At 37.0% G+C, this 26,492-nt stretch overlaps 3 protein-coding genes across 3 annotated transcripts; all 3 read right to left on the bottom strand.

The window, feature by feature from the left end:
• Positions 1-1,401: 1,401 nt before the first annotated feature.
• Positions 1,402-15,697, bottom strand: rab3da (RAB3D, member RAS oncogene family, a). Its single transcript, XM_077246045.1, has 5 exons — positions 15,433-15,697; positions 12,176-12,412; positions 6,371-6,489; positions 6,082-6,206; positions 1,402-2,941 (listed from the first exon to the last, which is right to left on the bottom strand). Exons 2-5 carry the CDS (start codon positions 12,410-12,412, stop codon positions 2,754-2,756), a joined length of 669 nt encoding a protein of 222 aa, XP_077102160.1. The 5' UTR covers positions 15,433-15,697; the 3' UTR covers positions 1,402-2,753.
• An 806-nt stretch (positions 15,698-16,503) lies between these two features.
• pld6 (phospholipase D family, member 6) lies at positions 16,504-19,529 on the bottom strand. Its single transcript, XM_077246916.1, has 4 exons — positions 19,436-19,529; positions 18,400-18,587; positions 18,095-18,318; positions 16,504-17,122 (listed from the first exon to the last, which is right to left on the bottom strand). The coding sequence occupies exons 1-4, from the start codon at positions 19,445-19,447 to the stop codon at positions 16,860-16,862; spliced, it is 687 nt and encodes a 228-aa protein (XP_077103031.1). The 5' UTR covers positions 19,448-19,529; the 3' UTR covers positions 16,504-16,859.
• Positions 19,530-21,468: 1,939 nt separating this feature from the next.
• On the bottom strand, positions 21,469-24,974 carry cnn1a (calponin 1, basic, smooth muscle, a). Its single transcript, XM_077246929.1, has 4 exons — positions 24,742-24,974; positions 23,450-23,575; positions 22,392-22,538; positions 21,469-22,086 (listed from the first exon to the last, which is right to left on the bottom strand). Exons 1-4 carry the CDS (start codon positions 24,799-24,801, stop codon positions 21,874-21,876), a joined length of 546 nt encoding a protein of 181 aa, XP_077103044.1. The 5' UTR covers positions 24,802-24,974; the 3' UTR covers positions 21,469-21,873.
• Positions 24,975-26,492: the final 1,518 nt, after the last annotated feature.

The following is a 26,492-nucleotide window of genomic DNA, read 5'->3' as shown; positions in this document are numbered from 1 at the left end:
GACTTTGATTTTGCCATTGCATCTTTAAATACACATATAAAATACCAAGTTAAAAAAAAAATACATTCGTTTTCTTGGAATAAGTGTTGGCTGTGTAATATTAAAAGGACCATGTCTTATTATTATTATTTAAAGTATTTAAATAACCAAGGGTATTTTGTCCCAAAAAATGCAGTTTGTAAGAGATCATTCAGTGTAACAGGATCAAGAAGCCATTCTAAAATCATATAAAAAGCAGAAAGAAATTCAACAGTCATCATCAAATAACACCCTAAAGACCATGTGGTGATGCAGAAAAGTGAGTTTATTGCTCTTAAATATTTGATAATTCCACCTTTTTTATGTTGTAGTAGCCTGAGTTACAAAACCGCATTTCATTCAGTGAAATGGCAAAAAAAAAAAAAAAAAAAAACTCAAATTGTTAGATTTTTGGGAAAATAAGTAGATGTTGTGAATATTTGTGATTAACTTTACTGGTCAAGCTCAGTGTTTGATATAGGTGGCCAGTTGATGGCCTGCAATATAAGCTGAAGTATAAGTTTCATCATTCAGAGTAATGTTTCACGTCATTCACTGTAATGCAAATTCTGTTACACCAAAGTGTCATCCATTATACTGAATCCTGAATAGGATATTAGGTATATCCATACAGTATATCCTTATACTGAATAGACAGTCAAATGGACCGTAAAATGACAAAAAGCCAAAAGTAAATGCAGCCCCAGCTAGGGCGGCCCTCTTAAAGCCCGTTTACACCAAGAATTGATGCTTGAAACCACCCAAAAACAGGCAGGTCAACAGCAAATGTAGATCAACGGACTGTATTCTTCATCTGGTCATTGTGAAACAATAAATGATTTACTTGATGTATGTGAACTATTAAGAGTGATCATCCCAAGTGATAGTGTTTGTGGCGGTCAAGACGTTGACCGACTCAGCCGACGTCGATTAGGAGGCGCGCTAGAGGATAAATATTATTAAACGTTGATCAGGAGACGACCCAGGCAAACTTAAGTCTGGTGTGTAGGAGAAAAGTCTACCACAAACTACACTGAAGGACACATGCATCATTTGTGGCTACCTGGTTTGGTATTTTGGATATGTGATGAAATGCAAAACATTTTAAGAGTCCAAAAATTAAAAATTAATAACAATAAAGCATATACACACATATACATACACACACACACATATATATATACTGTGTGTGTGTGTGTGTGTGTGTGTGTGTGTGTGTGTGTGTGTGTGTGTGTGTGTGTGTGTGTGTGTGTGTGTGTGTGTGTGTGTGTGTGTGTGTGTGTGTGTGTGTGTGTGTGTGTGTGTGTGTGTGTGTGTGTGTGTGTGTGTGTGTGTGTGTGTGTGTGTGTGTGTGTGTGTGTAAGAAAAAAAAAGGACAAGGCAAAATATTAAGTGGTCTTTTAATGGTCTTAACCTTTTTAATCACAAATCGCTGGTCAGGAAATTAGCAAGAATTGCACAAATACTGTAGATAAAGTAACTTGGCACAGAATAGCTTTCTTCCTACTTGCAGACAGCTTTTTACTGGAAGAAGAGTCAGTGTTGTTCCGCTCAATGCTAATAGATTAAAGTTCATGAGTAGTTGAAAAATGTCTCCCTGTTCAAATCTAGACAAAACATGAGCCTGATGGACTCTTCTTGGTTGTCTTTGCAGTTTGGGCAGGAGCATTGACTTATTAAAAAATGACACAATGACATCTTCCTCCATGCTTCACTGTGCGGTAGAGATACAGTTATTATTATATTTTCCAGCAGATTTTCGAAGACACCGCTCTTGACCATCACCATGCAACTCGTTTCATTGTGATTCATTGCTCCACACACAACTTCCCATATACTCCCAAAAACTTAATTTAGTCTCTGATGTTTTTCTGAGACAGCAATAGCTTATTAAACAGTACATTTGCTTAAATTTTGCTAATTTCTTGGCCCGTGTGTGTGTGTGTCTACATAGACACACCTAATTATTAAATTTTCGCAACCTATTTTAAACCATTTGTGTGACTTAACTTTCCTGACCTAAGCATGACCCTTTACTGACTAGAATCCAGGTTTAGTCACAGGATCAGTGATTAGAAATTTCAGGGTCTCTTTAGTGTCCACAGCGAAGCAAATGTATTGCATTCAAAGCAAATGCCAAAGACAAATATAATCTGAGTAGGACATATTTTAAAACAAGTAACAAAAACTATGAAGTTTGAATATCAAATTGACCGGATATTTCCAGAGCAGTCCTAAAATGTTTTATCACCTATATTAAAGTAAAACATAACCTTGCATCCATTAAAATAATCCATATACATTTCCAAGCTACTTCACACTGACGAACAAATGCTTTTTATCTGAGCATGATGTAAACAGACACGGGTGTAGTTTGAAACAGTTGAAACTTTGTCATGTAAATTTCTAAATCCTGCTCTGCAGTTTCATGCAATATTTTCCCAGATATTCTCATCACAGTTCAATGTATTAGCAGCCACACATCACGCAAAGGGAAACCCGTCCCATTTCATTCAATCCCTGAGGGGCCTGTTCATGTAACTGAAATGTTGATTATTCATTTTAAAGGGCTTATGCTGGATACATACTGCTTGGTTGGCATTTCATACTATATATTGGCTTGAAAGAGTTTTTCTTCTGGTGTACGTGTGAGTAAGAGAGAGACAGAGAGAGGGAGTGTGTGCATGTGTGTGAATGTTTGCCTTCAAGTATGAGTGTTTGTTGAGAGAGGATCATTAACATCCACAGCCACTCTGCCCATCAGGGGGCGTCTCTTGCAGAATTGGGCCTTTGTGATTGGTTAATATATTGGGGTCTCCGTCTAAGCTCTCGTTCATTTTGTCGCAGATGATGTCGACCAGCCGCTCGAACACCTGCTTGACGTTAATGTTATCCTTTGCACTTGCCTCGAAAAACTGGAAGCCTGCAAACAGATGGCAGAGAAAGAGAGAAACAGAAGAGGAGATATCTCGAGTTACACACAAAATATGAAATCTGAAATAATCAGATTTGATTCAGATTTGGTTTATTAACCTAAAAATATAATTTTTACAAGCAGAATAAAAACATTCTACACATATAATTAGTGGCCAGCTGATATTTGGCATTATGTTTTCTGTTTGGCCGTTTAAGAATCTGAAGTGGGACTTTTATTTTGACAGACGCACAGGAGCTTCCCATTCTCCATCTTTATTAGTTTACTGCCTTTGTTTAAAGCCACCATGAAATCAAAATGAACTATTCTTATTTTTGTATGAAATACTGTAGAAAAATTCAGTTACATACCGACTTCAACACTTCTAATTAACACAACGCAAATGCTATAATACCCTTTTCCCCATATACTGTCAGATATAAGCTTTTATATAATTTAAACAATTTTTTACATATCTAATAAACATTAAATGCCAACAAACATCTGCAAATCCAGCTGTTAGATCTTCTAGTCACCATGTCACTAACCTAGAGTTACAAAATCAATGTTTCTACATAAAGTATAATGTGTTTATTTTATATATATATATATATATATATATATATATATATATATATATATATATATATATATACACACACACACATGCACACACTGCCCTTCGCTGTTTGGATTTAAATGCAAATGCTTAAGAGTCAATGATTGGATCATTATTGCAGTGATTATTACTTCTAGCATGTTATATGTTTGGTTAATTGATGGAGTGTGAACCAAAAATTGATGAACCTCATCATAACATCACAAAATTTATTTCCATCAAGAGATGCATACATTTTTGGTCAAGATCTTGTATTGACGATTTAAGAGTCCAGAACTCTGTAAAGTCTCCTGCAGCACATCCCAAATACTTTCAATGAATTTAAAGGTGCAGTGTGTGATTTTTAGCGGCATCTAGTGGTGAGGTTACGAATTGCAACCAACAAAAGTTACGGTGGCCGACAGGAAAAGATGTCATCGTCTGAGATAGCAGAGAGTAGCCATTTCAGCAATGAGATTTCTTTACAAGGATAAATTAAGAAATTATGTTTACTTAATTATTCAGTAAAACTATATGTTATTGTGAATATTATTGTCACTTGTTCATCATTGTGTCAGTGTTTATTCGCTGAACTAAGCTTGCTTCCTTGCACGAAGAGCAACATAGTAACGAAACGCATTTGTGCATTTAGGGCTACGGTAGAAGCATGACGGCACAATATGTCGACCTTCATAGAAGGGGGCGCCCCCGGTTATGGAGATATAAATGTCTCATTCTAAGGTAATAAAAAAATAACGGTTCATTATGCAAGGTCTTTATTCACCGCTGAAAACATAGTTATGGATCTTATATTGCATTTCTGTCAATGGATCCTCAGAAATATTACACATTGCAACTTTAAGCTCTGGACTCAGAGGAGCCGATTTGATCTGAGCCTAATGAATCTTGACATTGTCATCCTGAAATATGGCCTTGATGTGTCTTCCTACATCGTTGTTTAAGAAATGAAAAGCTTCACACTCCATCAATTAGGGTTAGAAGAACGGTTGCCAAACATATAACATGCTAGAAACATAAAAATGACTGCCGTTATGATCCAGTCGTGCATGAGTGTGTGTTTTGTATCTGCCATCAAATCTATAATAGTCATCCACTACATTTAATGTCATAACTCATTATATCTAACATCTATTGAGCAATAAATGTCAGTGTACACTCTCTGAGCAACACATTTGCTTTCTGTACTTTGAAAGTCTTGCATCATTCATAGCATTTCTTCCTGTCTTTTCTTCTGGCCAAATAAGGCTGTGCAGCATAGAGGAAATTCAGAGGGTGACGTGCCCTGCACAGGGTCCAGAATTAACACTCGCCAAGTGCCGAAGGAGAGTTGAACTTGGCTTTTAAATGCAAGTTAACATCTCATTCCAAACCTGTATGATTTTTTTTTATGTGAAAAAAGAAAAATGTATTTGTTTGAAGAATATCCATGCAACTAAATGTCATATAATGGAAGTGCATGGGGACTGGGTCTGCAAAACTACAAAAGGACAAGAAAGGTATGAAGTATTATAAAGGCAGCATTTACAACTATATAAAAAATAATGCATAATTGCATAGCAAGTTAGAAATAATTTTTCAGCCAGTAAAATTCACACAACATTGGGAGGGATTGCAAACAACACATAAACGACTTGATCGGTAAGCCCCGCCCCCATTAGTTACTGTTGCTATCTCGGACAAACAAACAGAGTTGCTAACTGTCTTACAATGACAGCTGTCAGCTGTCACCTTGTCCCAAGATGTTTTTGATTGATTTTGGACACAAAGGACCACCTCTTGTTGAGGAGCATTCAAGTGGGACTTAAATATGCCATGGATGGATAAAAGTTTTTTAAATAAATATGGTACGTAACACGATTAATTTGGAAGCGAGGGTTTACAGATCACAATGCAAGCGGGAGAAGCCTCATGTTATGGTTGTCATGATCGCAAATGGCTGTTTTTGACCTACAATGTAGATGATGTGAGAACAGTTTTTTAGGTTTGTACGCTAGCATGGACTAACTAACTTTAATTGTAACTTAATGAGAGTATGACAATCAGAAAGTGAACCAGGTTACTGCGCCCACATCATTGATATTATAAATAAACCGGGCTTCAGTCTTATTGCGCAGATAATTGTTCGCAGTCCGTTCGCGCAAATCTTATCATACTTTTAAACGCGCTCAGTATGGCGATTCAGTACATTAACAATACCCATGCCCATCCTCTCAGGATATCTGGAATCAGTGTTACAAGTACCCCAGGCACATCGTTTTACCATTTTTGTAGCATAAACACCATAAAACCGATGAGAGCTTTGGATCTTCCAATGTTTCTCAATGGCACTGAAACCTAAAGATGTCCGAGTTCCGGCCCCTTGCAACTGATACTCAACTGTCATTGGCTCATCTGCGTTCGAGGCGAGGGGCTTACCGATAGGTCAATTCTGAACCCTTTCATGCTCAAGTCTTTATTTATCAAGTCTATACAGGCTCGTGTGTGTGTGTGTGTGTGTGTGTATAATGCTTTCTTTTGTCCTTTAACATGCCTAGCTCATTAGCCAGTCTTTGCCCGTCCTCTCTGGCCACCAGCCTGTCGTCCTCCAGATCACATTTGTTCCCCACCAGAATCACCTGAGCGTTGTCCCACGAGTACGTTTTAATCTGGGTTGCCCTGGAAAAAAACACACACACACACACGCTTATAAAATGTGTGGCACTTTTCAATCTCACTTTGAGTTACTACCTAGAGACATAGCATATTGGTATTAAATAAAATAATTATTATTACTCTGGGACCTTAGCATTCATGCACGACTATAAATAAAGTAAACTCACCAGTCCTGCACGGCGTAGAAGGATTCTAGGTTAGTGATGTCATACATTAGCAGAAAGCCCATGGCCCCTCTGTAATACGCTGTGGTTATGGTTCGGTACCTCTCCTGCCCTGCTGTGTCCTGAGAAACAACATACAAGCATCCTAAATATAGTCATTTAACACATGTTTTATACATCAAAGCATTACTTCCTAAAACACTGTATAACAGAAACCATTTGGATTGCAGAAACCATCCATTGCTTTATATGCTTTGAGACTGTCAACTTTACGAGTCATTTTTCTCTATGGTTGGTTGCTGGTATGCAGGTGAAACTCGAAAAAAATAGAATATCATGCAACAGTTTATGTACTTCAGTAATTCATATTAAATGGTGAAACTAATATATTTAGTATATATAACTATATACATGTGCATGATTATACTTTTCAGAAGGCCGACATTTCTGTATTTAAAATCCATGTAAAACTTGAAGCAAATAATGTGTTTAGTAATAGCTTTAATCCTCAATTACTCACACAAGAGGGATCACAACTACTCTAATTACATATTTATTTAAACTTAATGGGCAATTAAAAATCACAGGTACATTGACAATGTTAGATAATTTTATATTGGCAGCAAAGCTTACTTTTATGATGGATGGATGTGCTTTTTTGGGCTTCAAAATCTCAGTTACTATTCACTCCCGTAATAAAACTCGGAAGAGCCCAGATATTTTTTTAATATACAACTCTGTGTTTGGCTGAAAGAAGAAAGTCATATAAACCTACGATGGCTCGGGGGTGAGTAAATTATGGGATCATTTTTATTTTTGGTTGAACTAACCCATTAATGCAAACATATCTTAAATATTTGATAATTTCTGTTAGTGCATGTCTAAGTGCAAGTAAAAGACGAAACTTAATTATTCAAGTAAATGCAATGCAAATTAAACAGACTCAGGGTGTCTGTTTAGAGGTTAACAGCCATGTTAATCTGGTAACTAGGCAACGTTTGATTAGTTTCCATGATACTGAAAGGCCTTGACTTGATTTAGAATGCTGTGACCTCACCTATGTAGGTTCCCATGGTAACCCTTGGTTTGGGCAGCTGTTAGAGGGTTGTATATATGCATGTATTGTATTTTAGGGGAAGAACTGAATTCAAACTAATGGGAGCTTAACAAAAGCCCCAGCCCCTTCTTTCAACAGAGATAAGATGTGCTAGCTGCAATTCACACACACACACACACACACACACACACACACACACACACACACACACACACACACACACACACACACACACACACACACACACACACACACACACACACACACACACACACACACACACACACACACACACACACACACACACACACACACACACACACACACACACACACACACACACACACACACACACACACACACACACACACACACACACGATGACGACTAACTTTATAACAAAGACAAATGAACCATTTCTGCCTGTGCAATCTTACATGCTTCATTCTGATCCGAAAGCAACCTTTAAAGTCAGGAAATGATTCTTCAATGTCCATGACTGTGTCAATACAGCAGTTAAATCTACAGAGCACTGTGATGACTAACCCAATGTAATGCGTAATATTTGCTCTTCCTTCATGGCGAAAAGCCTCAAATTACATTCGCCCTTGCCTTTAAATGATGAACTCCTCCTTAAAGTAAACGAGAGAGAGAGAGAGTACATGCAAATGAGAACACGCACATACTGTATATGGTACTTTCAACAAATATATGATACACTTTAGTGTCCCAAGAGTTTATAATAAAAATAATAACTGAAAAAAAAAAAAAGGCGGCACAAATCCAAAAGTTTTTTTTTTGGTGACTACTACAGAATGTTATGGCAATCCATTATAAAGCATACAATTAACATTGCATGAAAATATGCTAGTTTTAAACACCCCTAAGCTATTAGAATAAGGATTTAGGCCTGTTCGATCTCAGAGGTCTTTACCTGAACTTTGAACTATATCCTAAAGTTCATGAAAGAATGAGATTATTTTGGCTGTTAAATGGATCATTTATTTCGGTAATCCACTTTAGACATTCTACTAAGTATAAGTAACTACCTGTCATGTTGTCAACTGCCAGTCATTCGAGTATTAGGAGACTGTCTGCTTGGTATCTGCTGACACTTTATTTTGATGCTCCCCAATTGACATTCTGCTGACTATAAGGAACTTTGCAAGTACCTGTCAACTTATACTAACCCTAACCCTAACCTAACAGTCTACTAATACTCTAATGAGAGTTAGAGTAGTAGTAAAGTTACTTATAGTTAGTTAGTAGAATGTCTAAATTGTAACTGAAAGTCTAATAAACATGTGTGTGGAGATACAAAACAAACACCATTTGATTATTTTACTTCTTACTCACTGCTATAGAAATATCGTCAATAAAACATGACTGATTATTAACTAAACATTTCCAAACACTTAGTAAAGAGCAATGTGGCTCCTCCGCACCCACTAAATACACCACACACACACACCACAAGGCTTGGACTGCGCTCTGGGATCTTGACGACAGACGAGGGCCTTTACTGAAACCAGTAAAGAGGATTTAATGCAGTGGTTCTCTAGGGGAAAAAAAGTGCAATGCTAAATAATAATATGCAAATAATAAAATGCAACTAACCATATAATCAGTATAGTTAATAATTAAGATAGAAAAATAAATGGGCGATATCAATCTTTAAAAGGGAGGAGAAAACTACATTTCGGTCCTGATAACCATCGGAGTAGTTTGTTACACACATTTTATGAATGCGAAATGTAATAGGTCTGGTTTTGGCAGACTAGATCTGCTACCATAAGAAATACAGAGAAGAAAACATGCTGATGCTGCGGAGCAAACTACGAAGACTTGCTCTGCTAAACCTTAACGTTATATGATAGTAAAACGTGCTGCTGCAAGACAAAAGTAGCAGATCTAGACAGGTGGTGCTGGGGAGGAGGAGGGCCCAATAAATACCAGAGTAGATAGTAAGAAGCGATTGATTGGCTGCTGAACCGGCGACGAGACTATATGAATTCCCAGTTAATCACATTTTCATGCAATGCAATGCAAATGTATTTCAATTTTTGTTCAATAAACTTTTGTATGGTATGGGTCGCCACTTGATATCCAATGTAAAATAAGCGCCCTGAAGCAAACCCAGTTGAGAACCTCTGGTATGATAAAAGCATCAGCGCAATATGATTCAACAATTGGGACTGTGCCATCAGCTGTGCATCAGCCTTGACATCATTTTCCTTCAACTTTTTTAATCAATCATACTAACAATTTTCACTTGCTGTATTATAAAATGTTTAATTAATACCTGGCAAGGCAGAATATCATCTGACTTGATGGTGGACTCTAACTTGGTCTAGCAAGCAACTACCTAGAAAACCCTAGCAACCTTAATAACGTCCTGGCAATTTACCCACAATCCCAGCATTGTGTCCATAAGTTTTCCACATGTAATGTAAAAAATCTAGTTACTAGATGACACTCTATTCTAGTCAATTTCAGATTACTGGAGGCAGAGCTGAGTTGTTCTATGGTGGGTTATCAGCACACAAGTGCATTCTGGGAAAATGCTACTCAACACCTCTTGAGACGTTCTCACCCACTTCCTTTCATCAACAGAAAGTACTGTCGCTTCCTCTGTCGAGGAAGGCTAAGGCTGTGACTGCCGAACAACAACAATAACAACTAAAATTATCGTTTCAAAACAAAGGAATTTAAAGAAATTTAACAAACAAACTTAAAACACTTAGCCTATGCAGCCACAAAAACACACACCAGATCATAAAAAATTCTTTGGCAGCACTGGGCCAACGTCCTGTCTCAGTATTGATTCAATTAGTGATTCACTGCACAAGCCAGATGGATGCTGGTCTGGACTTTCAAAAAGCACAACCAATTTGATTTTATGGCTTTTATTTTCTAAAGGTTCCCTTAAAATGGATTTAGCCATGTGTGTGTGCGTGTGTGTGTGTGTGTGTGCCCCACAAATAATGCATCAAATGATGGGGCCATCTGGTTTGGTTTGGTCTGGATGTTTTGTAACATTAACCATCATTGCTCACATAGACACACACAGACGCACACAAACACACACACACAAACCACACAACTAAATTATCTTGATCAAAGTACTAAGTCATAGTGACACATGGTTAGTGGATCCTCTTTTCACAACATTCGACTTCGGCAATAACAAGTCTTTCTTTTCTGGCTTAAACTGTAAATATGAATAATAACAGATTTTAAAGCACTGACATTATTCTTCCAATATACCTGCAGTGAAACTGCATGCATTTAAACTCTGGCAACTAAAAGCATTGCTCCAAAGACTCACATACCCAAACTAAAGCGCACCAGTCGGATTTCGGAAGAGAAAAATCCAACTTAAAAACCTTTAAAGAAAGCCCTACAGTGAGATATATGAGGTAGTTAATTGATGCCGGCCCGGTATACAATTTTTTTCATCAGTCCACATTTTTTCAACTTACTGTTAAAATAATCATATATAATGGTGGGATTTGCTGGTGAAAAACTACAATACCTATAATTCTGCAGAGAAATCTCCACCAGTCAGAAAATGTAAATTAGCAAATCACGTCAAGAAAACTCTTTAGTGGTCGCTCACTCCCACGAATCACTGAATGACGTATACATATTGTGAAATAAACATAAAATTAGTTGTTTCTATATACACAATCTACAACTTTAAATTAATAGTTTTTTATATTTATCTGTCGTTTCAATTCAGTTATGACATTTGCAATGCTTCATGGGATTGTGCCCTCACTGAAGCCTTTAAGGCCGTTCACACATGAAGGATAACTACATTTTTTAGAAACGATATCTTTATAGTTATCGTATAGTCCTTGGTGTGAACGGGCCTTTAGTATCCTAGTTATTAGGGGCCGTTAACGTGATACCGTTTTCAACTAAAAACTTTTGATGCGTTATGGCTGTTCATTTCACAACAACGTCGTTTTAGGGGCCTGAAAATGCAAACTTTTGAAAACGGGATTCAAAGCGCAAGGTTTTGAAAACGATACCGGTTTTAACGGTACCAACTTTGTGTAAACTACAAAAACACGAATTTGTAAAAAAAAAAAAAAAAAAAATGTCATGTGCTTGCGTATTATGTGTTCAGTCTTTACAAAGTGACATCGCCATCTACTGGCCTTTTTAAGTAACCATAACTCCTAAGGTAAAAAGACTTCCAAAACCAAAGCCACTAAAAAGTGGGCGATACTAATGCACTCTGTTGAAGTCTGGTCTACTTTCAAGCTTATTCTGACCAAAAACTGCCCAGTCAGAGAGAGAAAAAAATATCAGATCAATGTTTAAAGCATCCAACCACAGACGGTTTTGTTTTAGTGTGCCATTTAAGGGGCAGGTAAATCTAAAATAGTTGCAGAGGTGTAAATTCCAGGGGTCGGAAAGTAAAAGTCCTGCCATATGTTTATTCCACCCATTAACTCAGCCAGCTGATTTCACTAATTAGTTCCACTCCTGGCTGAAAAATTGTGCTAATTAGCAAATCCAGGTGATTGGAACAAAATACTGAGGAGGAATTTTACTTTCTGAACCTGGACTTGACACCCTTTGAATAGTTAATATCACAATAATATACCATTGAAGAAAAAACAAATTGAAAATATGCACACCATTGTTTGTCTAGACTTTAAATGAACAAATATTGGCACTACCCACCATCCTCATGTAAACTACATAAACGACTTTAATGTCTCATCTTCCACACTCACCCATATCTGCAGTTTGACTCGCTTCTCGTTGCGGTAAACCGTTTTAACTTTGAAGTCGATGCCGACCGTGCTGACGAACGCAGAGGTGAAGGAGTCGTCAGCGTAACGGAACAGAAAACTAGTTTTCCCAACACTGCTGTTGCCAATGATGAGGAGCTTGAACATGTAGTCAAAATTCTGATCGGCCACATCCTTCTGCACCTGCGTCTGATTACGGGTATCGTTGGCCGACGCCATCTGGAGGGGCGGAGGAAAAGTCAAAATGTAAGAGAGACAAGCTATGTCGTCACCAATGTCAATGAGGGTTAATAAGGACGGTTGTCTAACCCTCCAGCAAATCTAAACAGAAGAAAACCACCTTCACATGTTGGGCCCTGAGAATGCTGTGACCCTTTTGCTCATTTATGCTGGCTGTCTGGTCTACAAACTCACAACCATAGAAGTGAAGTGACACAGGAAATAACGTAAAATCACAAAGTGAATCAGGAAGTCTCGTGCGAGACTGGATTTATTCCTGTTAAAATCGGTATCCCACAAAAAGCTTGCAATCCAAGTTGTCTGTGTGCGGATTTGCAGTGCATAAGAGGAATATGAAGAACAGATCGGTTGCTTGCAGAAGACATGCTTGCTGATGCTTTGTTGCAGGTCTATGACTCCTCCTCCTGAAATTTCATTGGCTGTAACTAAGTCGTCGCTGATGTCACCAATGTAATGGGAGTTATGTGCAACAAACTTCCGTATTTTGTAAAACAGGTTCAATCGCTTCCGGTTCAGGTCTTTTGTATGTGCTTTGTTAAATATAGAGGCGTTTTACTAAAGATACCTTCAAATACGCGAGCATAACTGATGTCCATTGCATATGCAGATTGATATCTAAAAGTTTTTTATTTTTCTTCTCACTAGCATTTACAACATTTACATCGAATTAAAATGCCATCAATAAAAACAACTAGCTAGGTTAGCTGATCACCTTAAAAGTCCACAGATACCGGCGTCAGTTATGCTGGGTACAGACTAGGCCTACACAATATTTTTATTTGTTACAATACATGTTAGACAACACATTTCTTCCCGATCAATCGTTGCTTGCCTTCGACGTGAGTGACGTCATAAGAGTAGACGAAACTAGCCGGTCCTCCCTTGAAATCAGGTCTCATCAAACCGTCAGTTAATACGAAAACACATTAGTGCATAATAAAACCAATTGAACGTAATTGTATAATTAATAATAATTATAGTTTATCAAGTGATTAATTGAACATCATTAATTTGTTCTATTTATAACTGAAATATTTGGACATGTAACACTTAATTTAACTCATAATTACATTAAAGGTGATTGAGAATATATGTAGGTAAAGTGCAAATGTGTGTATAAACTAAGCTATCAGATATATAATCACTTATCTGTATGCTATGCTAGTATAGCTATAAACTAACTAATAGAGACATAAATGGGCGTTATAATGTAGTTGAAATAGCATTTATCATCACATGATTTTGGAGGAATTGTAAGCAATCGCTAAATAGAGTACCTATTAAAAGCAATTTAAACCAATGGGATTGCTTGGGGTCCTAAAGGAGACCCGATTTCAGGGAGGACCCAATTTGTCACTACACAGGGCGTACTACATCTGCCATGTTATCATTATCATGTGACCTACCAGCATCAGAATCCGGGGACTATTTACCTGCTGTTTTTCAAATACTATGTATTTGGACATACTATGTTGGCAAACTGTTTTTCACATGCTATATGTTAGGGAAGTATTCGATTTCGGATGCAGCAAAACAATGGTTGTACTAGCTTAATGCTAATTCCAGTACTCACCCAGTGCTGATTTGCCTTAGTTAAAGTAGCTATTCTTCTTTCACTGTCATCTATCTCTCTCTTTCTTTCTTTCTTTCCTTGCGCATCAGACATGCTGAGTGAGGATCTTTCCTTGATTCAGAGCCATTACAGCAGAGACCAGCTCAGCACAATTCATTTTGGACAGAAACCAGTGCTTAAAGTGGGAAGCACATAATAAGAATAGGGGAAAGAGTTCACCCGAAAATACAGATTAGGCCTATATCATTATTGTGTAGCTAACCTGTGATACTGTATGATGCAGGTATTTCTCTCAGGTGTTATTTTGCTCAGTAATTTTATGTGCTTTTTTAATTTTTTATTAGTTTTTTGTCCTATTTAGCTTTAATTTATTTACATGGACATTTATGAATTAGATTTATTTAAGTTTTAGTCATTTTTGTACTTCAATTTACACATTTTCAGTTCTAATTTTTCAAGTAATTTTAAGTTAATTATATTATATAACTTTATATTTTATTTTAGCTTCATTTCAATTAACAAAAACGATTTTCAATATAGTTTTATTATATTGAAGATTTTCTGTGAATAACTACTTAAATTTCAGCCTCTTTGTCACAGAAAATTTTGTAGTATCACTTCAGAAGACTTGAAATACAAATTAACAAATCCTAAGGATTACTTTTATAGTATTGTATGGTCTTTTTATGGCCCCTTTTGAGCTTAAAAGACATAAACACTTTAAGACTCTTCGAAAAGTCTTCAATTTATGTTCCACAGACAAAAACAACACCAACATGAGGATGAGTAAATAATGACATGCGGTGAGTTCATGCAGGGTGATATGGACACTTTTTGCCATTGAGATGACTTGCTAAAGGTGTCCCAATTAACCTGAATTCACCCTAAATTATTCCCATAAACACCAATTTCCTTAAGAAAAACGGCAGAGACCTTCCTGAACAAGTATTAACATCCTGCTCAAGCATGAGAAAGAGGTGATCACATTAACACCTGTAAATTACCTGAGGAGGGAGTTACCAGGATATGACACACCTTACACACATGAATGAACACAATTCTGTTGTGCCACTGCAATTTGAAATAAAATTAGCCTAGGTTAGATGAAAGCCCTTTTGTGCATACAGGCTAAGAGTAAGATTAAATGGCAAGTTAGATGTGATCTGACACAAACAGCATCACACACCCTAAACTCTGAAATCTACAGATCTGTCAAACACAACATCAGCTTACACACTCAGAAAATATTAATATGACCATGTCAGCAATAATTAAATTCTGGGGTTGAAAGGGAATAGATAGAGATATTTGAAACGGTTCCAGGCATGCTCCCATATGGACATTTTCATATAATGTTATCTCTCTACTGTAAACGATTAATGAAAAATGCGTATCCTTCGGGCACAAACATAATATGGTAACTAACCTTATTTGTCTCTTCTTAGAGGTGTTTATTTTGCTCTATAAAGTTGATGTTGCGCGTTTCCTCATCCAGTCTTCGCAGATCTAGTTTCACTTTTCCAGCAAAACACACTGGAAATGGTCCACTCACTCACTCGTCTTATCTGTTTAAAAACCGAGTATTCCCTTCCTTCAGAGGGGCGTTGCAAAACCAGAAGCTTGATGTCTGCAGAGACCTGGCTGTCGACCAGTTTTTATTTGTGCTGAGTCTGACGGCTCGTCGAAAAGGCGATGGCTGTTCCCAGATCAGCTAGTTGCCCTGGCGAGCGTCCAGCTGAAGTCACTGAGCAGCCAATCAACAGGTCTCCTGTCAGTCAGACACACTCAGCATTATCATCTGCCACTTACATACGGGTCATTCTGTCAAACGGCTGCCCTTAGCAGTCTCAAAAAGTGGAGAGAAAAAAAGTAACAGTTGTAAGATTTATTTACACATGCTTTGTGATGAATCTACTCGATGTACATTTATAAGAAAGAGAATTTAACGCTGATAGACTTACAAATGTCCATTCTCCACTTTTTAATCATCACTTACTAGGCTATACAAAATAACGGCAACTGACAAACATAAAACAAGTTTACTGGGTAAAAATGAGACTTTAACATGTCATATATATATATATATAGTGGTGTGGTGTTCTGAAATGAGGTACAGTCCTCACAGATTTTTTAAAATAAATAAAATGTAAATTCCTGTCCCAGATACAGTTAATGTTATCACATTTTCCAGGTTAAAATATTACTTTATGTTAGGCTACATCAAAAACAAAAACTACAATTCTGTTTTGTATTTTTACATTAACAATGTAATTAATGTTCTTTTGGTTTTTAAAACCAAGTATAAATCCCATCATGTTAGTGATTTAAGCATTTTTGCGTATTCTAAAATACTAGCCCAACTAAAGCAAGCAACAATTGAAACAATATATATATATACACATAAATGTAAAAATATCAACAAAATTAACTGCTTGTACTCAATTACAAGCAAACGCAAATAGAGTAAATTATTATTTATTTTAATAAATCCTTCAGTACATTAAGTCTATTTATATCTTTTTTATTTAAAGATATTTATTATGATATTCAGGTACATACAGTAGGTACAGAAACAAGCTTATCTAAAATCTCCTAGTCACAAAAGAGGAACACAAAGGCGAGCACCATAAGCAATTGAGCAATCAAAAGCATGGCTATAAAACACACTCACAGGTTTCAGCTTGTTCTACACACTAGGTGTTTATAAGCAGAGCTATGGATTATTTGAGCAGATTTTATTTTAACTAGTTTTTGATTAGGGCACATCTTTGAAAAAAATAAATAATCATATTGAACAAAATGTGAAAATTGCTATTTAAAAAAAAAAAAAAAAACGTTCATAAAACAAGTCAGTCAGTCAGAAATCACAAAACTAGGTTTCAACTTGGTTTGAGGTTTGTGATTGGTCGGATCATTGGCCTCCCACAGCCTCTGAAACTCCTGCTGATAGGGCTGTACAAGCGCCGGCTCCTCTGTAATCATGATGTTTTCTTTGTTGCTCTGGACTGCGGTTAGGGTCCAGTTGAGGGAGCCAGTGATCAATTTCTTGCCATCCACTAATGCAAATTTATGATGCATATGAACAGCTGCGCTCATCTCGTGCCTCACACAGATGCCTGTAACAGAGGTGAAAACAAACAGATGGGAAACCATCAATTAGCTCCAAATCCACTTGCAAATTAACAACAGATGTGATTTATAAACATCTGTCAATCCCCCCCGTGTGTGAATCATCTAGACTAGAGATCCTTTAATTCTGCACTAATGCGTCAGGCCGTGAGTTTCACAGTTCGCAGAAGCCTGGGTGTGAGAGCTTGCAGAAGTTACAGCAGTGTGTGTACTGAAATAACAAAGGTTGAGCCAGACAGAACATGTGCGAGCTGTGCTGCTGTTGTAATCAAGGTATGAATGACAGTTTTACCACTTTGCTACAGTCGTATAAGTTCTGACTATAAATAATTTCATACTGCATACCACAGTTGTGAGGACAGGCCCATGCTAAATAAAACAATGAGGTTCACTTAGTCATAAAAAACCTGGAAATATGAGGGAGTTTGAACATTTCTGGTATTTATTTTTTAGCCTGGGAGAGTAATGAAAATGAATAAACTCTTAAAAAGTCAGACATTTCTGTGGTTGTTTACATTTTTTAGTAATGCTCAGGACTAAAATAATTTGTTGGCTTGAAGATTATTTACACACAAACACATATACTGTATGTATACGTGTCTGTGTGTACATAATCTTCTAGCAGTCTGATAGGTCCTTTACATGCAATCTGCAAGCAATTACATAGTTAATACATGGCACAAGTTGATTGGCCTCTGAGGGTCCTGAAGCTAATGAGAATTGCTCAACATTTAAAAAATCTGGTTCAGTGTTCGCTGTAAACTGGTCCTGCAGCGAGCCATCAGTGTTTCTCTGAACCCCTCTACCTCCCCAGCTCCACCTGCCATGATCTGCTACAGGATTTATGCATTTCTATTAATGCAGCAGCTGTATCTTACAAGCTTATGTCAGCACGTCTGTGTATCTATTAGCAGTAACAAGTCCATACTTGCAATGCAGCAGCGATAATACACACACACCTGCCTTACGGAGAGTGCCGATCTGAGATCCAGTGATGGACATGTAGTCTCTGTCCGTAACGACTCGTACAATGACTCCCTGTTTGTGCAAGTGGAGAATCCCTCTACTCAGCTCCATGTGAGAGAAGGAGAACACACACAGGTCCAGTGACGTACGTGCAGACAGGAGATGCTCAAGGAGCCTGGAGAAGGACGTCTCAAAGCCATGCGGGAGGGGACATGAACTGAGGGTCCAAAGAAGCAAGAGAAATTAGTTGTTTTACACATTATTACACATTTAGATTAGAAAAAGTGGACCTAACTACCAGGGGAAACGTCTATGGCGTGTGAACAGGTGCTCGACACAGACATGGGGTGAAGGAAAGAACAGAACTTCTTTCAGGGGCCCGCGAGAGACTCTCAGACGCCGCATCAGCCAGTCTAACCACTCCACACCCAGAACGAAAGCTACGGCTCCCAGCCCTAACACTTTCACCAGCTCTTTAAATGACATCTGAGAATACACACAGAGTAAGAACGGATTAGAAAAGTAAAGCAGCGTTGTATTACACTTTAGGAACAAAAAAAAAAGTAATAAAGACTGTACATTCCTGAACTTTTTGTTCTCCCGTTTCATTAGCCACATACAGTTGGGATCATAAACAACCAGCCAGTCATTATTGCAAATCAGGGCCCTCATCATCAAGGGGGACAGATCCTGCATGGACGGTGCCACTGCCCACCCACACAAATTTTGACCCATGGATAATGAAGTATTACAGATAATATAGTAATAGGTCAGTGGCAACATTCTGTCTAATTAATTCAACTCAAAACAATATTAATGCGAGATTCGGTCATGTCAATTTATGTATTTTTTTTAATAGATAGACAGTTACATGAGAAATCTGTTGCCATTGACAATAATAGTTCATTCAACAATTAGATCACAGCACAGATTGACGAAAGTGACCAATGAGAAGCAAGTATTCCAGAGGGTTGTGTAAAAATTTGAAGCGTTCATTAATAATTCAATGATCATTCTTGCAGGTTTATCCTAATCTCCCAAATGTAACAATTAAATCTTAAATTGTGGTTTTCATATAATTGCCATAAATGTCCAAGGAATGTTCAATAACGTGTTTCAGTGTTTTTTAACGTAACAGTTAACGTTAACTGTCTGAAGCTAACGTTAACGTTAACTGCAAACACGGATTCTCTTACACTTTGACGCTCGTGGTCGCGATTCAGAAAAACGACTAATATGATCAATTAAACTTGTACTTGTTAGCATATTTGTAATTTATTCAGGTACGAAAATACATTTATAGCACAAAATGTGAGAATGTTTTGATATAATACCTGTTGGTACATGCCTGCCGAGCTCAAATGACACTGAATTCTAAAGCAAATCACATGCGAGTTCGGTTCTTGTGAGTTGGATCTTTTCAATGAATCGGTTGAACACGTTCACGAAACGGGACTAATCGCTTCGAATCGGCTCGCGAGGTTCTCAAATAAAACAACTTACAGACACATCTTTCAAACATGTTTTCAAAGAGCGAAAATGTACTACTAGTACTGCATATTGGACTGATTGATGATTTAACTGGCGTTTTATTACTTTAATGAATCTTTTTTTTCAACGCGTTGGTTTTAATAAATAGAATTTTACTGCAATGAGCAAGACCTTTTTCAAAAAATGTAAATACATTTTAGTAGCTTATTTTAAAATTAGCTGTATTACACGCCAGTGTCACATGAACAATCAGTGAATTGCGTCACGGCGTGAACGATTCACTGAATCGTTCTTTTTATGTGGTTCTTTGAAACTGTTAGATTGAATGAGTCGGACCTCCAATAACAAAATGGGCAAATTTGTTCCCGCCCCTTGCAGAGCCTTTTGAAGTGTCAGTGGCTCTCCTTAGTGAAGATTTGTGACACAACAAATTTACTGATTTTCACAGAGTAAAAAATAGAGGACACATTAATTTGCTCAAATGTTTATTAGCCTACCAATTATAAAAGATAATGTTTTATATTCAAAATGCAGAAGGGGGAAAATTGAGAGAATTCTAAAGAAAATTGACAAAAAAGCAGGATATTACTATGTTTTTTGGAGATGGTAACATATGGATATGTAGCTTACTAAGGCAATTCCATTCTCTGAAGAGCCTTGGAGTAACAGATGGTCCAATATCATTCAATATTATGGTATCAAACACTGTATCATGTACTTGTCAGTAGATCTTTTAAGGATGCCCTTATATAAAACAGTGTAGGACTAAGACACAATATTTTTGCATCTGTTAATGAAAATATTAATTAACTATTTGTTACTAGCCTCAGAAAGTAGGGCAAAGATTTCTCTTTAATGCTATTCTGTTTTCGAAGCATTTTTTTGTGACAAAAAAAACACACATATATGCAGTTGCCAAGACATCTTGGTTTCTTTCTGCTGAGACATTTTCACACTTTCCTCTAAACTTTCCTCAACATTGCATCACTTACTTAATACTTACACAATTGGTGTATATTCTGAACATATACAGTATCTGAACAGACATCAGTGAATGATTCAACTACTTTTTCTCTAAAGGTACACTATGCAACTTTAAAAACAATTAACAAAAAATTAGTCCATAGATCATCAATCCTTCTTCTAAAACTTGTTTCTGTCTCCCCCTTATTCACTATGTTAAGCCTATTATAATGCTGCGTCCCAGACGAGGTTTGACGTGGGAATATCCCAAATCAAATGTCCCACTTCAGACCTCAGTGAATTCCAGCCAAACAGACGTCACGTTCACATGTTGACCACATGATGTCGCCACGATTCAACGAGAGCGTGTTTTGTGTTAATTATGGCAAAACAACTAAAAACAACACAGAATCGCTTTGAAACCAGCTGACGAAAAGCAAAAAATAAGGTATTATTCTAAACTTAAAGTCTAATGTTAAATTTGTTTTTTATGTTTATGCTCATTGAAAGCAGGACTGGCCGACGTCTCACTGAGGTCGGGCCTGATCGATGTACCTCAAGTTCACAGGTCGAGTGTATGACTCTGAGAGGCTTTATTTTCAACACGGAGATGATGGTGTTTTTATTACTGGACCGGTAATGTATTTTAGAGAACAGATAAATTGACATATGTAGCTCTCTAACAGAGTTCATTGTAAAGTGTTATATTTTGTGAAGTCACACAGACCCGAAGCACAACCAAAACAATGTTCTTCCACAAATGCATGCAGTTTTTTTTTAACCGTTAGATAGAGAAAAAATTACATAGTGTACCTTTAATGATCCTAAAGAATATAAATCAATAACTGATGACAAGGCACCACATGTAGAGGACAGGGTCTTGTCCAACAATAACAATAACATAACCATTTTATACTTTCATTACCTTTGTATCAACATCTTCGTTGTTGTTTAAGACTTAGTCATTTTCCCACCTATAGGCACTAACTGATCATCTTTTGTTTATTTTCAATCGCCATTAACTTTTTAAACTTTTTCTGATCCAGTATATTCTGAGACTAAAGACCAATTACACACAATTGTAAGGAATATAATTATGGACATCTGATCCATAATGAAGCACCTTAACAAGTTGATTCGGAGTTTAGAAGATTTTGTGTGGTAGAACTAATGGGAGACTAGCTTAATTGTTTTTCTAATTAAGGAGAGAAAATGTATCCCTACATCATCCACGTAAAGATGATCATTTAATTTAGTTAAGCTGGTCTGAGATCAGGAGATAGACACATTCTCTACCAATGCTGAATACCAAAGTGCATTAATTAAGGAAGTCAGTGTCGTGTTGTTCATTCGGCTTGGCGCAGTATTTGCGGTCGTACACTAGACGTGATCCTCCCATCGGAGTTTGGCCGCTCTGAGACGCCACTTTGTTGGTTCCCATCTGCAGCGACACTGTGGTCGAGTCCACCGGGTCTAGATTCACGTTCTTTTCCGTCACTTGTCTTGCCGTGCCAAGAGCAAACATTCCAGCCTACATCAGGACAAAGGTGTCATTAATAATATATTAAATGTATTGCAATTGCAATATTCTGGAGTTCTATTTTTGGGGCATTCTTGAACTTGCAAGCCAATGCTACTTTCTGAATTACTCAGCATTTTTTAAGAGGTGAATTAATAGTGTGATGAAAGTATTTTACGGCCATCAGCAATAAAGCCACACATGTATTCATTTTGCTGCTATGAGTGTTGGCACTCATAATATCCGAGGAGGACATGAGCGGAGTGGTCATCCCATAATTACAGTGATTTTGGCGTTAATGCAGGATGTGCCCTCACCATACTGGCACATTTGTTTGTGCCCATTTGGAGGTTTATAGTGGATCGATCCGCTGGTTTCTCCATGCCCATACTGGGATCATAGAGATGGCGTCTGGTTCCATAGGAGGTCATGCCCTTTTGGCTGGCAAATTTATTGGAGCCCATCTATGAATCAGATGAGAAATAGTGTATTTAGTACTGTTCTAAAGTTTGGGGTTCGTAAGATGTTTAAAAAAATATATACTTTTATATTGCAAGGATCCATTAAATGAATTTAAAAGAGACAGAAAATACATTAATAAAGTTATTCTATTTCAAATAAATGCTTTTTTTTACTTTCAAATCATAAAATTTCCTGAAAACAATGTATCATGGATTCCACAAAAATATGAAGAAATGTAATATACTGTAGTGTATATAAGAAATGTTTCTTGATCAGCACATTACAATGATTTCTGAAGGATCTTGTGACACTGCTGAAGATTCAGCTTTTCCATCACAGAAAAAAAAATTGAAATAGAAAACAGCTATTTAAAATTTCACAATATAACCATATTTCACCAAATTATTCCAGACATTTTACAGTACTAACTACTACAATTAACTTTGCAACTACATGTCAACTAACTTTCATTAATTTGCAACTACATGTCGACTAACTCTAGTAGACTGTTAGGTAAGGGTTAGGTGTTAGGGTTCAGGTTAGTAGAATAAGTTGACATGTAGTTGCAAATTTTCTTATAGTCAGTAGAATGTCTGTTGGGGAGCATCAAAATAAAGTGTTAGCAGATATTAAGCAGACAGTACTAATACTCTAATTAAAGTTAGTTGACATGTAGTTGCAAAGTTACTTTTAGCTAGAATGTCTAAAGTGGACTATTGAAATAAAGTGTAACCTATTTGTTTATTGTGTCTTAACATAGCTGCAGGACCAGGGGCATACATTTATATCAAATGCAACTGTAATTCAAATAGTTAATTTACACACTCTTGATATTTGTCTAGTTTAGACTAATTTCCATTTCTGTTTAATTGTATGTTACGTTACGTCTTTTTCCAAATATTTGTCATGTGACCTGTTGGCTGATAATGCTTTCCCCTCCTTTCATCTTGTCAGGATTGAATTTCCTTTGTTTTTTTGCAGCATACTTCACACCGATGTCACTTTTTGTGTAGAAGCCTTTAGTCTTGGCCTGGGAGAAAAGAGAACATGGAAAAAGACAGAAAGGCAGAAAGAGTATTAAATATTTTTGATCGTATTTACAGGTAATTTAAGCTGGATAATTTAAGGATGTCACGGTGAGTAAATATTCACATCAGTAGGCTTATTTAAACTTGTTATCGCTTTTGAATGCGCAACCGATCACGCGTACTCTGTGTACAGGGACATTTTACAAGATAAGATAATTGTCAATGATTCTCAGGACCTGTTGTGTTCACGCCATGTCATAATTAATGAGAAGCTCACGTCTAGTGTATGACCACAAATACTGCGCCAACCCTAATGAACAAGACACCATTGACTTCCTTTATACACTTTGATATTCAGCATTGGTAGACAATGTGCCTTTCTCCTGATCTCAGACCAGCTTAACCAGCTTAACTAAATTGAGAGCTACAAACCCATGCTAAACCCATGCTAAGTGAACAAACCCATGCTAAAGTTGACTAAAAAGAGGAATAAAAAAATCATCTTTTGGAAATTGATCTTAATGCCTTAATTTAAAAAATGAGGAAAAATACAACCTTTAAGGACACCAATTTTCTTTGTGAATGAATAATGTATCATAAATAAATCAATGTTCTTCCTTAAAATACAGGTTGCATAAGTCAGGACACCTCTATGTTAAATTCCCATAGAGGCAGGCAGATTTTTATTTTTAAAGGCCAGTTATTTCATGGATCCAGGATACTATGCATCCTGATAAAGTTCCCTTGGCCTTTGGAATTAAAATATCCCCACATCATCACATTCCCTTCACCATACCTAGAGATTGGTTGGGGCACTTTCCATAAGATGATCTCTCAATGCAAATCAGCCTGACTGAAATAACACCATGCCAATCTCTAGGTATGGTGAAGGGAATGTGATGATGTAGAAGAAATGTATTGAATGCACTTCAGCATATGCCTTTTCTGTGAGGGTGGGGGAAAAAAATAATGACTTGTGGGGTAAAAACAGCATATTATTAGCTTCATCTTGTTAATTCCAACTTTTGTTTTTTCAGAATAGTGAGAAATTGAAGGAAAGTAATGTTAGCATAGGAAACAACCATATCATCAAGATCATCAATTTAAAGGGAGGAAGAACATTGTACGCTGGCAGGGCTTCCAAGTCTATTGCTTTTGTATTATAAAGTGCACATACCTTATTCCTGACATCAGCAGAGAGTCCAAATGTGGGTCCTTTGCTGAACTGAGTGCTCATGGTCTCTGCTGTAGAGTTGAGTCCTGTGATGCAGGAGTTCAGCTCTGACCCCCTCCATCTTTTAAATGCCCCTCTGCATGTGTGTCATACTGTACACGTCTGCTGCTCATTGGCTGAGGGCTCTTGACTGTCTGACCAATCATGAGCGTGAATGTACTGCTGGCAGGGGTCAGATGAGCTTTAAAGGAATAGTATAACAAAAATGTGAATTATTGTCTCTCCCTTATGTCGTTCCAAACTAATACCCAGGTTTTTTAAGTGTTCTTCACTGCATTTGGTTTCATTCAAAAGAGCTTCTTAAGTGTGTTTTTATTTTCTGCCCAAATTTCACTATTTTTAAAACGAAACGAATAATAACAAATAAAGCAAGAAGGGCAGGGAGAGGATGTTGGATATGGAGAGAGAGAGAAGCAAAGGAGACGGGTGGAATTTGAGCGCTTTATTTGGTCATAATGGCCCTACAGATGTCATGTGTTTGTAGACATTTATAACTGAAAGAATTCAAAGTGAATCTCAACCAGGGGGCAAGACCAGAAATGAGAAATGTTCAAACCGGTGGGCCTTCATAAAACAGGGTGGGGGAAAAAAATGTAATGCCAAATTATTGTAACAAAGTTACAAAACAGCAAATAAGAAATAACCTACATGATGATTGAATTTACATATGGTCACGTGTCACTAAACATTTTACCAAAATCAAGCTCAAATTTCGGAGAATATCAGAGATGCATGCTTTGTCCGTCATTAACATACAGGTTATAAAGTTTACTGTAGCTATGCGGGCACTCAGGGTTTTTTCCCCCGGACATTTGGCCAAAATGAAGTGCTACACACGGGCTATTTCAGACTTTGACTCAATGACAAATGCTACACTAAGACACTCTTCTCCGCTTCTCAAATACATAAAACATGTTGTGTTTGTAGTGGTTGTGTAGTGTTTCTTGAGTAACGAAAAAACTGTTCTTTATTTACACTAATATTGTAAACAAGAAGAAATCTCGCTCCAAATTACATGTGCATTTCATTAATGATAGAGATGGGTGGAGTTATGAGGTTTGACTGACAGTCTGAAGATCCAATGGAGTTGCGAGGTTTAGTCACAAGCGCTTTTTAATACTTTTCATTGGTTAAATATTTCAAAACACACAGAGAGACGTAAAGGGTGACCAATAGTAATTTTTTGAAGGGATAGTTCACCCAAAAATGAAAATTCTGTCAGTATTTACTCACCCTCATGTTGTTCCAACCCCGTCAGACCTTCGTTCATCTTCGGAACACGAATTAAGATATTTTTGATGAAATCTGAGAGCTGGATCACTCCTCCATACTATTCCATAGGCTTCTTCAGGGATTGAAACTTGCATGCCCCGAAAAGTTATTAAAGACATTGTTTCCAAGTAACTACAGTGGCTCAATCTTAAGTTTATCAAGTGACGAGAATACTTTTTGTGCGCAAAAACAAACAAAAATAACGACTTTTTTCAACTATTCAATTCAATTCAATTCAAATTTATTTGTATAGCGCTTTTCACAATACTTATTGTTTCAAAGCAGCTTTACAGAATGTGCATTTCAGAAATGTACATAGAAAAAAATACAGTTAGTTAATCATGTAGTAATTTAGGGCATAACATATCGCCGGCGTTGAGTCGTCTCTTCACAGGCGTCGAGTCGTCTCTTCACAGGCGTTA

The sequence above is a fragment of the Siphateles boraxobius genome, unplaced genomic scaffold, assembly GCF_051911475.1.
Source record: "Siphateles boraxobius isolate OS27281-9 unplaced genomic scaffold, OSU_SipBor_1 29, whole genome shotgun sequence".
Classification (NCBI taxonomy): Eukaryota; Metazoa; Chordata; class Actinopteri; order Cypriniformes; family Leuciscidae; genus Siphateles; species Siphateles boraxobius.
The sequence above is the reverse complement of the archived record's forward strand: the minus strand, read 5'-3'. Positions and strand labels throughout refer to the sequence as shown.